Genomic DNA, 14,260 nt, shown 5'->3' with positions numbered 1-14,260 from the left:
GTGTGGCCACCTAAAAAGGGAAGACAACAGCCGACGGTTCCTTTCGGCTAAAGTCTCTTTTTCGCCGTTGCTGTTTTTCCTTCTACATTCACTCTTAGAAAAGATGGGGCTTCAAGGGTTCTTTAGTAAAGAAAATGGTTTTATATAAAACCATGAATACTGAAAGAACCCTGCATGATTGAAGGGTTCTTTGCATCATGAAAGGGTTCTTCAAATTGATGGAGAATGAACAGTTCTATACAGAACCTTTTTGAAAATAGTTCTATATAACACCCAATAAGGTTCTCACATTGTTACAAGCTTGACACCGTAGCAATAGAAGAACCCCTTTTGGTGCTATATAGAACCTTTTTCAAAAAGGTTCTATGTAGAACCATCTACAGCACATTCTCCATCAGTCTGAAGAACAACTTCATGAGGCAAAGAACCCTTCAATCATGCAGGGTTCTTTCAGTGTTCATAGTTCTAAATAGAACCATTTTCTTCACTAAAAAGCACTTGAAGCACCATCTTTTCTAAGTGTGTAGTTAATCAGATTTCTGCTTATGAACTCTTGCAGATGCTCGAGTATCAGAATTAAATGGAATGCGTGTCACTATGGACTGTGGAGTGAACTGTATGAAATAATGAGTTTCATGTGAATGTTTATAATATTTAAGCTCTCACATCATCAGCATTACATCACTGTTATATACACTAAACTACATAGCCAGTCGGTCATCAGCCGAAAGTGTCATGACGACCCACTGTCAGACTAAAATCAGTCACCTGTACAGGTGTTACGTGAACTTGACATCAGAGTTGACAACAGCAGCCTTTATGACAGACGTCTATTAGAATAAGCCTTAATTAATGTTCATGAAGGATTAAGTCAGTCGCCATGACAGGCTAATGTAGCCTGATGAACGGCGCCCTGCAGTAGAGTGTTACCCAATACGCTGCTCCTTTAAATCTCCCAGCTGTCACTGAAGTAATTATCCTCCTCTACTTCTAATGTCTCTCCATCCTCCACATCATGAAACTGCTCTTCATCTTCCTGCTCCTCCTCCTCTTCATCAAACGCACTCTTCTTCAGCTGCGACAGCATGTCCTGGAGAGTGGCCTTCACCTCCTGCACCTCCTTCTCCAAGGACAGTGAACATGAGAAGTTAAGGAGAAAAACTATGCAGATTCATTCATTACTGCAAGAAAAGAGGACCATTCTGTCTCAATAACTGACACAATTTAAAAACGTATGCTGATAAAATCACAAAGCTGATTACTAACTACTGTTTAACCTGCATCAAACTGAGAACGGCACATATTATGTGATGTTTTATTAGGTAAAATAATATGTGCTATTTTCAGTTTGATGCGGACGAGCCCTGGCATTCAATGAAATATCTTTTTTAAGTAACAAACTGTAACCTTGTTAAGTCATTAACACTTCCATTGAGCATCAGTCCCATTTCAGATGAGCTCGAGCCCAGAGAAGTCGGCGGCGTTTCTGGACCTTGTTAATATGTGACTTCCACTGAGCTGAGTACAGTCCTAACCTGCATTTGCCGAGCCAAAGACAGACGGTGTTTATTGATAATGGGTTTGTCAGAATATTCCCGAGCCCATGTGGTGACCTCCATCACAGAAACATGCCAGTTTTTAATGCAGTGCCATCTGAGGCGTCAAATATCAGTTGTGGTTTTTAGCCTTGCCCTTTATGCACAGAGACTTCTCTGGATTCCCTGAATCGTCTGAAAAATTGGTTTATTTGCTGATGCATTTTTTTTTTTTTTGGCAAAGTGGTGAACTTCAACCCATCCTCGGTCAGTGCAGTGCTTTCTAGGATGCTCTTTTTATACCCAAACATGAGTGCATCACCTGTTTAGGATGTTTTTGAACATTTCACAATGTTTTAGCCTTAATTGGATCCTTTTCTGGAAAGTATTGCAGACATCAATTTGTGAATGAACTTAAATGACCTAAATAATTTACTTATCACTTCGTATCTGCATTCCACATACTTTTTTAAGGAGGGTTGTAATTTCATAGCAGATCATCCAAAAAATGCCATGCATGAGGGAGTCCTCCACTGTCTTCAGCTCCTTAAGCTCATTCCTCAATCATTAAGCTGAACCACTAATTCTTCTCATGACAGAATGGTTAGTTTCACTCTGAGGAGCCCAGTTCAGATGGAGCACTGTGGCCTAAATACCTCGTGCTGTCTCTGGGGAACAGAACAGACTTTTCTCATCACTTTCAGATTGTTTAACCGGCCAAATGAGGGGAAAGAGTCTCAGGCTTCAGTAGCAAATTAAAGGTACACCTCTCGTGGCAGATGGGACTGATGCAGCTCGTTTTGCTCTCCAAATGGACCCAGATTGTCCTCATTCATAATTAACCAGGCGTTAAAATGTGCATCATGAATTATGAAGAGGGATCAGTGAGATCCCCCTCTGGCTGATCGGACAAACGTAATGAAGTTCCTTTGGCAGGAATCCCTATTATCTGTCTGTCTGCTCAACCTCTGCGCTAAATGAGATTCTTACTCTTCCAGCCTGCAGCGGCTTTCTTAACCTTCACTGCCAGCAGAATGGAGGAGGAAATAGCAGCTCTCATGTCTGTGAAGATATGAAGGCCAGCTTGGCTGAGCTCTGTTCTAACTGACCTCAATTGAAACAGCAGGGTTCCTGCAGAAAGAGCTGTTAGTCTGTTAGTCACTGAATGTGTCTAAACTCTCGTCCTCTTTGCCTCATCATTTCCCCTCAGGGGATCCTCAGCGCCACCTTAAACGCTGCTCCGTTACTTTACTAGCTGGAGTGAAGGGTGGTAGATGAGCCCTCAGAGGGCGAGGAAACGAGAGAACACCAGCAGCAGAACTTACCCAGAAACCATTACAAACTGATTCCCTTTTCAAACCCCAAATGAAAGGCGGACAAAGCGGTTTATAAGCTACAGCAATAAACTACATTAAAATGCTTAACATTTCAAAACCATATACTCTAAAAAAAAAAAGGTTCTTCAAGGGTTCTTTAGTAAATATATAGAACCATGAACACCCAAAGAACCTTTTGCATGCTTAAAGGGTTTTTGCATGGCGAAATGGTTCTCCAATGGAGAATGTCAGGCTTGTAACAATAGACCTTTCTTGGTACCAAATGAACCCTTTTATAAAAGGTTCTACAGAACCATCTACAGCGCTTCATAAATCTGAAGAACAATTTCACCATGCAAAGAACCATTTCATCATGCAAAAAGGTTCTTTGAGTGTTCATGATTCTATACAGAACATATTTTTTAATGCATTTTTTAGCTACACAAAAAAGAATGGTTCTATATAGAACCATGAGTTCTATATAGAACCGTTTCATGCTTAAATGGTTCTTTGCATGGTGAAATGGTTCTTCAGATGAAGAATGTGTTGTACGTGGTTCTATATAGCACCAAAGGGTTCTGTGACTGTTACGATGTCAAGCTTGTAACAATAGCAGAACCATTATTGGCATTATATACAATCATTTTCATAAAGGTTCTATATAGAACCAAATACAACACATTCTCCATCAATCTGGAAAAAACATTTCACCGTGCAAAGAACCAGTTAAGCATGCGTGTCGTTACTAAAGAACCATCTTTTTTTAAGAGTGCAGTACAAAAACAGCTGCTTTGAGTTCCTTTAAACAGAATAACCACTTCTTTAACAGTCACTGCAAAGTCTCGTGTTCTAGACAGAAGATCACGGTTCCTCTGAGTTTACAACGGGACCCATCACTCTGAACTAAACACTAAACTAACACTTTGTCATGGAACATTGTGTTATTTAGAACCTATAAAAGAGATTTACATAAATATTAGGAATCAAGAACTGTAGCTGACTTTTCTTGTCGTGGTTCTGATTGGTTGTTTGTTTCTCCTTTTCCAAATTTAAAGTTTTGCACATATTTATTTAATTTCCAGTCAAAATGGCCGTTAAGTACAAGTTATCTGGACTCTGGGGTGGTCAGTCCATCGTTCAGCTTCTTTGTTTGATGTGTCCGTCTCCTTTTCTCAGTGAGGTTCTTCTTGATCAGCTACACATCCTTTCAGACCCACAGCGCTGAGTCGTCTTCTCACAGTGGAAGGATGGACAGAAACACCTGTGGATGTTTTCAGATCTGATCAGCTTGATTTTCTCCTCTCTCTCAGAGATGAAAGCTTTAAGTGCTGTTTATCTGATGTGGGTCAGTTTTAGGGTCGACCAGGTCTTCCAGGTGGTTGTTAGGAGACACATTTTCTCTGGAGCTTTAATAAGTTTTGGAAACTCTGTCTTTCTCCTTCCTTATTCAAGCTGATTATCCATCATCTTCTGACAAAAATCTCCTGAAAAATCTAGAACTTGTACTTTTAGGCTGTTTTGACTGGAAATTAAATAAATGAAGTTGGTCTCTGATTTTTGTTACAGTACTGTAAATTTTCTGGACCAGATCGTATTTTTGTACCTGTCTGCTGTGAATAAAAATGTATTATCCAGTAATCAGATCTGATCAGTACAGTAAATAGACTCTGATGTGTTGTTTGAGAAAGAGAGTCAGTGTAATGTTTCCTGGCAGGCGAAGACAGACAGACAGACGGATTAGACATTACAGTGTCACTGCAGTGACAGTATAATCTACCATTAACTTACCCCTGTGTCTTTACTCTAATCACACATAATAATAAGAATAATTGGCAGCCCACTCCTCCTCCTCCCCGCCCGCTCTCTCCTAATCCCTGAGAGCTCATCTTTAATTCCCACCTCGAATGGAGCTCTTATCACTAAATATGCCTGCACTGCTGCTCTGGACTGTTTTGACAGAGTCTGTATGGACAGAGTCTTTACTGGCCACATCAGCCTGACAGTGGACTTTGTTTCATCCCTGATGGAGCTGAAATTGCATCTGTCTGTCCAGCTTATTTATCATATTCATTCATTAATAACAGACAGTGTGAGCAAACGGAGAGTCTGCTCTGAATAAAATAAGGTTCTTCCTCATGTGCCTGTCTTTAGTCTGTCAGGTGGAAAATCAAATGCACACAGTTACCCAGCCTCCCCCAGATCTGGTCCATCAGCCAAGACATGTTTGGTGTCCGAATTTAGCCTCTTTAGTACTGGAGCTATAAGGCTAATGATGCTAACACTAGAAGTCAATAGTCACCCAAATCCTTTTTCAATTCATCCCTAAAACTGGGCATGTTTTCCAGGCATGTAAAGATCCCAGCCTCTTAAAAAGATGGTTCTGCAAGAGTTCTTGAGTAAAGACTATAGTTCTATGTGGAACCATGAACACTCAAAGGACCACCAGCATGCTTAAAGGGTTCTCTGCATGGTGAAATGGTTCTTCAGATTGATGGAGAATGTGTTGTATGTGGTTCTGTATAGCACCAAAAAGGGTTCTTCTATTGTTACGATGTCAAGCTTAAATTCAACAGTAAAACCCTTTTTGAAACCATTTTTGAAAAATGTTCTCATCAATCTGAAGAACTGTTTCGCCATGCAAAGAACCATTTAAGCATGCAAATGGTTCTTTGAGTGTTCATGGTTCTATAAACAAAATTGCCTTTACTAAGAAACTCTTGAAAAAACATTTTTAAGAGCTTCGTAGAGTTTTTTGGGATGTTATCTCCCATATTTTTCATTAATCTGTAAAAAGTACAGTCGCTACTTTTTTATTTAACGTAAGGACAAAACGTGCAGTGAGATTTGGGTGACTATTGACTTCTAGTGTTAGCATCATTAGCCCTGTCGCTCCAGCGCTAAACTAATGAAGTTAAATTTGGACACCAAACATGTCTTGGCTGATGGACCAGATCTGGGGGAAGTGAAAGACTGTGCACATGTGATTTTCTGCAGAAGCGTTTCTTTAATAGGAATTAAAAGAGAGGAACATTAAAGTCTGTAAAGCTGAGCGATGTCTATCTGAGATTCTGTAAGAGTATCTGATGAACACGATTCTGTATAAACACTCAGACGGGCAGAGCAAGGATATCAGTGATGTCCTGGTCGCTGTTCTGCAGCGCAGTCTGTAGCTGCTCCTCTAAAGACAGCAGTCTTTCACTGATCAGCTCACAGCGCTCGGTCAGCTCCACCGCCTCACTGTGCAGATCCTGCAAACAAAAACAAAGACCAGCAGCAGCAGGTTACGACCGTTAGGTCAGCATGGTCAGTTCAAAGCTGGAGTGGAGAATCTCCTCTCTCACGCTTCACTAAGGCAGGAGGTAAAACTCTGATAACGAGCCGTTTCAGTTTGGACAGTGAGGGAGTTTATCAGAAAGCAGGATTTCTTGCTTATCTAGCTGGCAGGTTTAACTCTGACCCAACTTTCTGTCAGTGATCATATTTTAATGGGTTACACCACAGTTTAATGTTTATATCACCATGGCAACTGTGTACCTAACCTGCTCTAGGATTTTAGATCATAAACAGCTCTCAGAGACAGGCCTCTGACCAATCAGGGACAGTCATCTGACCAGTCACAGACAGTCATCTGACCAATCAGGGACAGTCATCTGACCAATCAGGGACAGGCCTCTGACCAATCAGGGACAGTCATCTGACCAGTCACAGACAGTCATCTGACCAGTCACAGACAGTCATCTGACCAATCAGGGACAGCCTTTTGATCAACCCAGGACAGTCATCTGACCAATCAGGGACAGTCATCTGATCAATCGGGGACAACCCTCTGTCTAATCAGGGACAGTGATCTGACCAATCAGGGACAGCGCTCTGACCAATCAGGGAAACTTTTGACCAATCAGGGACAGTCATCTCACCAATCACAAACAGGCTTCTGACCAATTAGAGACAGGCATCTAACCAATCGGGGACAGCCTATCTGACCAATCAGAGACCAATTTGTGTGCACAACATTTGTGTGTGGGCGGAGCTTCTGCGGCTGAGACTGTCTCAGTCCCCGGTACAGCAGCACTGCTCTGCTCTGTCTGTGATTCTGTCTGTGTCTGAGCTCCACTGTCAGCCCCCCCCGTGTCTCTCGGTGCGTCTCTAATAATCAGTCATATTACAGTGAGAGTAAATTATAATACAGCGCCTCTGAGCGAGGCTGGGGTCCGCGGGGGGAGCACGGCGTCTGACTGAACACAGCGCTGCACTGAGGAGAGGGTAACAATGAATACGGGGAGGAGCTGAAACTCAACATCACACTGAGAACAGAGCTTATCAGAGACCTGCTGACTCTGGGCTGAATATGATATTTCTGTGGTTTGTTTCATAGCATGGGATTAATATAACCTGGGTTATTTCTATGACTCAGGTTAAACCACTTGGATTAACATAACTTGGTTTATGTCTATTGCTCAGGTTATATAGCCTGGGATTATTATAACCTGGGTTATTTCTACATCTTGTTTTATAGGGATGGATTAATATAACCTGGGACATTTCTACTGCTTATTTTACAGCACCTGGATTAATATAACCTTATTTCTACAGATCATTTTATAGCATAGGATTAATATTACCTGGGCCTATTCCTACGGCTCGGGTTATAGCACAGGATTAAAATGACCTAGGTTATTTCAACTGTACATTTCATAGCACAGGATTAATATAATCTGGGTTATTTCTGCAGTTTGTTTTACAGCCCTTGGCCCCCGCACAACCAGCCTGTTTATAAAGTGCTGAAAGTGAACGCTAGCCCAACAATATTTACTCCTCGTTTGTGGGCGGAGCATTGGCTTGCGTGTGTTGTTGCTATTGGTTGTGATGAGTCAGATCTGCTGGGGGCGGGACTATTATATTCACCCAGAGTGGCACAGTGACCCTCACAACACACAGAGCGGCTCGTCTGGCAGCTTATTAGAGTGCGTCTCTCCGGTTTAGCTCCTCTTTCCTGCAATACTGTGGACGCTGTGAAGAAGTAAAATGGTGTGAAATTCAGGGGGAAGAGACGGGGGTGGGGGGGGGGCGGATGTGGGGGGGGCACACATTGATTTCCTTTGTGTCAGCATGGCAGGCAGGTGGGCAGCAGCAATGTGGAAATCATTCAATTAAAGTCATTAGGGAGGAACAGAGAGAGAGAGAGAGAGAGAGAGAGAGAGAGAGAACTGAGGGAGAGAGAGAGAGAGAGGCAGAGGGAGAGATACAAAGGGAGAGAGAGAACTGAGGGAGAGAGAGAGATACAGAGAGAGAGAGAGAGACAGAGGGAGAGACAGAGGGAGAGATACAAAGGGAGAGAGAGAGAACTGAGGGAGAGAGAGATACAAAGAGAGAGAGAGAGAGACAGAGGGAGAGATACAAAGGGAGAGAGAGAGATACAGAGAGAGAGAACTGAGGGAGAGAGAGAGATACAGAGAGAGAGAGAGAGAGAGACAGAGAGAGAGAACTGAGGGAGAGAGAGATGCAGAGAGAGAGAGAGAGAGGGAGAGAGAGAGAGATACAGAGAGAGAACTGAGGGAGAGAGAGAGAGATACAGAGAAAGAGAGCACATTCTCTCCTCCCTGCTCGCCCGTCGTCACCGTCCTGCTACCTGGCTCACCCAAACTCATCCGCTCGGCTCTTTAATCCGGCCATCGCTTCCCAAATCCCTATAATAATCTCCCTCCATGATAGCGGTGATTATGTACATAAAGCTGGACGTAAAAAGCTTTTATAGGAATCGAGCTCCTCTTATTCCCGAGCAGCGCCTTCAGCTCAACACTCCTCCGCTCTTACAGTGCATCCCTAACGTCTGACTCCTCCACTGAGGAGCTGCTTATTTTAGAATAATGTGATGGAGCCATTTGTTCCCTTCACTGCTGTACAGTCCCTGCAGCTGTTAGTCTGTCAGTTCAGGTGCAATACTGCCCCCCAGTGGAGCACAGAACACCTGCAGAGCAGAGCGCACAGCCTGACTCACTGTTATTTACTGAATAATAATAGAAGTATTTAAGGAAGGTTAATAATATGAAGAGCTTCATCCCAAAATGCTGTATTATGATATATAATTTTGGATATACAGCTCACCAAATCACAAACACTCACACTAACAAGTGAAAACAACTGATATTTCTCAGAATGAGATGATTGTAAAGATACTGTAAGATTATTCAACTTATTTCTAGACATTTTTACTTGTTTGTCATCATTTTACCTGTTTTGAGGAATAATGCAGATCATTTTGCTGATTTGAAGTGTCATATTTCTAACATATCATTTTGAATGTAACTAGTTGTTGCAGGGAATAGCAGCTGACCGATGCTTTTATATTTTTCTATATGAAGGTTGAAAAAAGATGGTTCTTTAAGGGATCTTTAGTAAATGGAATGGTTGTTTAGAACCATGAGTTCTACATAAAATCATAAATGGTTATTTGCATGGTGAAATGCTTCTGCAGATTGATGGAGAATGTGTCATATATGGCTTTATATAGCACCAAAAAGGGTTCTGCTATTGTTTTGATGTCAGGCTTGTAACAATATAAGAACCCTTGGTGCAACATAGAACCATTTTCAAAAAGGTTTCATACAGCACCAAATACAACATTGATCTGAAGAACCATTTCACCACGCAGAGAACCATTTAAGCATGAAATGGTTCTGTATACGGTGTAAAAAATCTCTTCAACCTAAAAAAACCTTAGTGATCAAATTAGCTTTATTAGCTTTATTCAACTCAAACGACTTTGTTTATTCAAAGTATTTATTTAGGTCATATAAAACTTTATTTGTTGCCACATGAAGTGAAGTTTTAGGTTAAAGTGAGGAGCCATTTTTTTACAGTGTGGAACTCTGTACCACTGCATTTACTAGAACCCTTGAGGAACCATCTTTGTGAGTGTGTAGCACTGATGTTTGTTGTGTGTGAAGCTCCCAACAACATATGATATTAAAAATAAATTTACTGAAAGTGGTGTATAATTTTAGCTACCTGTCTCTGCTACAACGAAGACAAACGTAGTTTCAGCTCCTGACGTTTATAAACACTTCAGCCGAGTGTAAACAACTCAACTCCCAGACTGAGGGGAGAGTTTAACAGACGCGGGAAAATCTGATAAATCAATACAAACCATGAAATGTCCTGTTACACATCATGTGTAGTTCTGATTGTTTACACTGGGGGTCTAAGTCCTCCCCCCTGTGGGAGGCTGTACTTTAGCCTGTCTGGCTCTCACTGTGAGCTGTTTATCTGCTTCTAAGCGCTGCTATATTACAGACACCAACAGGAGACTAAACTAATACAGGAGTGAATTCTGTAAAACCCACTAATCACAAACACTTACACTGCAAAAAACATCTTAACAAGTGAAAACAACTTAAATCTACACACATCCACAGATCTAATGTTTCTCATTATCAGATGGCCGTAAGGATGTAAGATTATTCAGCTTATTTCCAGACACAAAGTAATGGTTTCATGCTGGGAGTAAAAACATGAACAAACAGATCCCAGAGCAAAGAAATTCCTGCACACTGTCTTAAAAAATGTAAAAAGTCTTCAGTCGAGTCAAAGTTTGTTTATACGGTGCTTTTTACAGCAGGTGTTGTCACAAAGCAGCTTTACAGAAAAATCCGGGTCCGAGTCTCAGTGAGCGTCGCCAGTGGCGACAGTGGCAAGAAAAACTCCCTAAGAGCAAGAGGAAGAAACCTTGAGAGGAACCAAGACTCAAGAGGGGAACCCATCCTCCTCTGGTCGACAGCGTAGGGCCCATGTGTCAAACCCCACAAAGGTACTTTAATTTTCTATTAATATTAGTGCGTTTCACAATGCACTGCACTACAGTCCCCAGCATGCACTGCAACATAATGTGCTCTGACTCTCCTACCCCAAAAACAGTCTATGGGACAGCGGTTACAATTCTACACAATTCTGCACAATTCCACATCAGTCATATCACCAGCTGCATTTCAGCTGCAGCTCAACCAACATAAACACTGACCGTCAGCTCAGCAGCTCAGAAACTGAGCCCAAGTCTTAATGAACCTGCAAAGAAAGGATGGCAGCAGTCCAGTTCAAGCAAACAGGCAGGTTTAAAAGACTGAGCTCCTTTTAAGGGTCCATGTAATATTTTAAGCTCTACTACAAAGTGTCTGTATTTTACTGCATAGTTTGAATAAACAGTGGCCAGTTCAGGTTACGGCACAACATTAATTACAAATGAAATAAAAATATTTTTTCTCTGGCTGCAGATTTTTAATGAGGCCCTTTTACTGGTTGAGTTTGACACCCCTGGCATAGAGTGAGATTTGATCATTAGTATAAGATACGGAAGAAGGAAAACAGAAAAAATGACATATGGTGCGTTGGAGCCACTCAGGCCTTCATCAGGACACAAAACATGGCATTTCCACATCGGCACATTTGCCACGAGTCAATAACGGCTTTTTATTTTTTTCTGAAGACGGTTTGTGGGAATTTCTTTGCCCTGGGATCTATTTGTTCATGCCCTGTTGATGCAGATGGATTGTCCTGTTTTTGCTGCTGCCAGGGTCCAGGAGAACCTGCCTTTATGCTTCATTTTGTGACCCCTGCAGCGGCTCTGCATTGTTGCTCATTTCTAGATTATTTTTACTTGTTTTGAGTGATTTATGGTTAAAGTGGTTTATGGTGAAAAGTGTCTTATTCACTTTGGCAGATCATTTTACTTCTTTCGAGAAATAATGCAGATAATTTAGCTGATTTTACAGCCTGACTGCAGAGACTCGCATGACTTATAGCGTCCATGTCTAATAATCAGAATACGATGTTCAAATCAAATGGAAAGCTTGTGTTTATAATGCAAAATATTACAAACAGGTGAAATTCCTCTACTAATAGGTCACCACGGTTGCACTGTGATGATGTCATATGGCTGCACTGAATTCAGTCCTACTAAAAATAAGACAATCAAAAAAGTAAAACAACATTCTAGCTAAATCTGGAATGAGAGAGGCTGAATGAAACATTAGAGTTACATCAGATATTTAGCTCACTGTTCTTCACTCAGTGGGCAGAAGAAGAACAACCACAACAAATAAGGCGCAATACCAGTAGAGGGATTCTGTCTGTTTTTACAAATAAGCAAAATATTTTGCTTGATTTATACAACATATTTGAAAAGTACTGGACGTGTGCACTAACGGTCACAGTCCACTTTAAGAAATGATGCTTAAAACAAGTCAAATAATCTGCCAAAGAAACAAGACACTTTTACAAGACAAAATTATTAGTAAAATAAATAAATAAATAAATAAATAAATAAATCAGGCGTAACATTCTGACCACCTCCTTGTTTCTACGCTCATTGTCCATTTTATCAGCTCCACTTACTATATAGGTGCACTTTGTAGTTCTACAGTTACAGACTGTAGTCCATCTGTTTCTCTGATACTTTGTTAGCCCCCTTTTACCCTGTTCTTCAGTGGTCAGGACCCCCATGGACCCTCACAGAGCAGGTACTATTTGGGTGGTGGGTCATTCTCAGCACTGCAGTAACACTGACGTGGTGGTGGTGTGTTAGTGTGTGTTGTGCTGGTCTGAGTGGATCAGACACAGCAGTGCTGCTGCAGTTTTTAAACACCTCAGTGTCGCTGCTGGACTGAGAATAGTCCACCAACCAAAAATATCCAGCCAACAGCGTCCTGTGGGCAGTGTCCTGTGACCACTGATGAAGGACTAGAGGATGACCAACACAAACTGTGCAGCAGCAGATGAGCTATCATCTCTGACTTTACATCTACAAGGTGGACTGACAAGGTAGGAGTGTCTAATAGAGTGGACAGTGAGTGGACACAGTGTTTAAAACCTCCAGCAGCACTGCTGTGTCTGATCCACTCGCACCAGCACAACACACACTAACACACCACCACCACGTCAGTGTTACTGCAGTGCTGAGAATGACCCACCACCCAAATAGTACCTGCTCTGTGAGGGTCCATGGGGGTCCTGACCACTGATGAACAGGGTAAAGGGGGGCTTTATAATAATATATCTTTATAATATATTCTTAGTACAGCCTCACTGAGAAATATTAGACCAGATTTAGGATGTTTTTTTATTTGCTAAGACGTTACTTTTGTCTTCAGAGTGAATCTGGAGAAACAGCTGTCAAAATTCAGAGATGACGTTGCCATGGGAACATGAGAAGATGACCACCAGCACGTTCTGTTTACCATTTTTTAGCTACATTAAATATCTGTATTACATTTTTCCCCGTGTTAGTTTGTGCCCCCTCTACGTGTTTGCTGGCCCCCTCAAATCTCAGTCAAACACAATATTATTAATACTTAATTATTATTATTAAACGAATAGAGGATGTTTCGAATGTTTTGAGATCGTCCTTCAGCCACAGCGTAAAGATGGTGATGTAGCTGAACAGAAGGATAGTATTGATCGGTTGTTTACGCTATCAGAGCTCATTATTGATCAGACGGGTCAGTGGCTGTTTACACTGCTCTAATATTCACTTCCAGTAAGATTTATGAGGGAAAAACACAAACAAAACTGACAGTATAACCCATAACAAACTGCAACAGTGGAGGACAATAATAAAGAGAATAGTAAGGCGGTACCTCAGGATGACCGTCCTCCAAGCAGAACAGGAACTCCTCCAACTTCTGTCGAACAGAGAGAACGTTTCTCATTTTAACAGAACAATACACCCAACAGTCATAAACTCCATGAGTTATTAAACTCTATACCATACTAAAGATGGTTCTCCAAAGGTTCTTTAGTAAAGGCAATGGTTCTATTTAGAACCATGAGTTCTATATAACTCTTTCATGGTGAAATGCTTATCCAGATTGATGGAGAATGTGTTGTATATGATCTGAAACAGAACCTTTTTTGAAAACGGTTCTATATAGCACCAAAAAGGGTTCTGCTATTGTATACAAGCTCGACATCATAACAATAGCAGAACCCTTTTTTGGTACCATTTTCCATATACAAAATATTCTCCATCAATCTGAAGAACCATTTATGCATGAAGCGGTTCTATATAGATTTCATATTTCTAAACAGAACCATTGCTTTTACTAAAGAACCATAAGAGAACCATCGTTTTTAATGAATGTACTCCTCATAAATCCTGATAATGAAAACAATAATTCATCAACATTAAACACAAGAGAAAAACAAAATAAAGAACTAACGTCTGCAGTGTGGGTTCTGTGATATGACTGTTCTAGACGTCTTTGGAGCAGTTCAATGAACAGTTCAGTGAAAATCAGGTTCTCCACTTCCCACAGTTGTGGTCGATCAGCCAAGACAAGTTTGGTGTCCAAAATTAGCTTCTTTAGTTTGTAACGCCTAGGCTAACGTTTCTAACACTAGAGGTCAACAGTCACCCAA

At 41.2% G+C, this 14,260-nt stretch overlaps 1 protein-coding gene across 3 annotated transcripts in view; it reads right to left on the bottom strand.

Annotated features, from left to right (window-relative positions):
• Window positions 1-464: 464 nt before the first annotated feature.
• disc1 (DISC1 scaffold protein) overlaps window positions 465-14,260 on the bottom strand; it is a 51,838-nt gene continuing 38,042 nt past the window's right edge. For 2 of the 3 annotated variants that reach the window (XM_036573602.1, XM_036573603.1), the window contains 3 exons: window positions 13,480-13,524; window positions 5,982-6,099; window positions 465-1,134 (listed from right to left, as the gene is read on the bottom strand). In XM_036573602.1, the coding sequence (XP_036429495.1) occupies window positions 947-1,134; window positions 5,982-6,099; window positions 13,480-13,524 (351 nt within the window). In that variant the 3' untranslated portion in view covers window positions 465-946. Of the gene's footprint in view, window positions 1,135-5,981; window positions 6,100-13,479; window positions 13,525-14,260 lie in introns of those variants that run through there. The other variant, XR_005007396.1, reaches the window with a different exon arrangement.

Source organism: Colossoma macropomum, unplaced genomic scaffold (genome assembly GCF_904425465.1).
Source record: "Colossoma macropomum unplaced genomic scaffold, Colossoma_macropomum, whole genome shotgun sequence".
NCBI classification, from domain to species: Eukaryota; Metazoa; Chordata; class Actinopteri; order Characiformes; family Serrasalmidae; genus Colossoma; species Colossoma macropomum.
The sequence above is the reverse complement of the archived record's forward strand: the minus strand, read 5'-3'. Positions and strand labels throughout refer to the sequence as shown.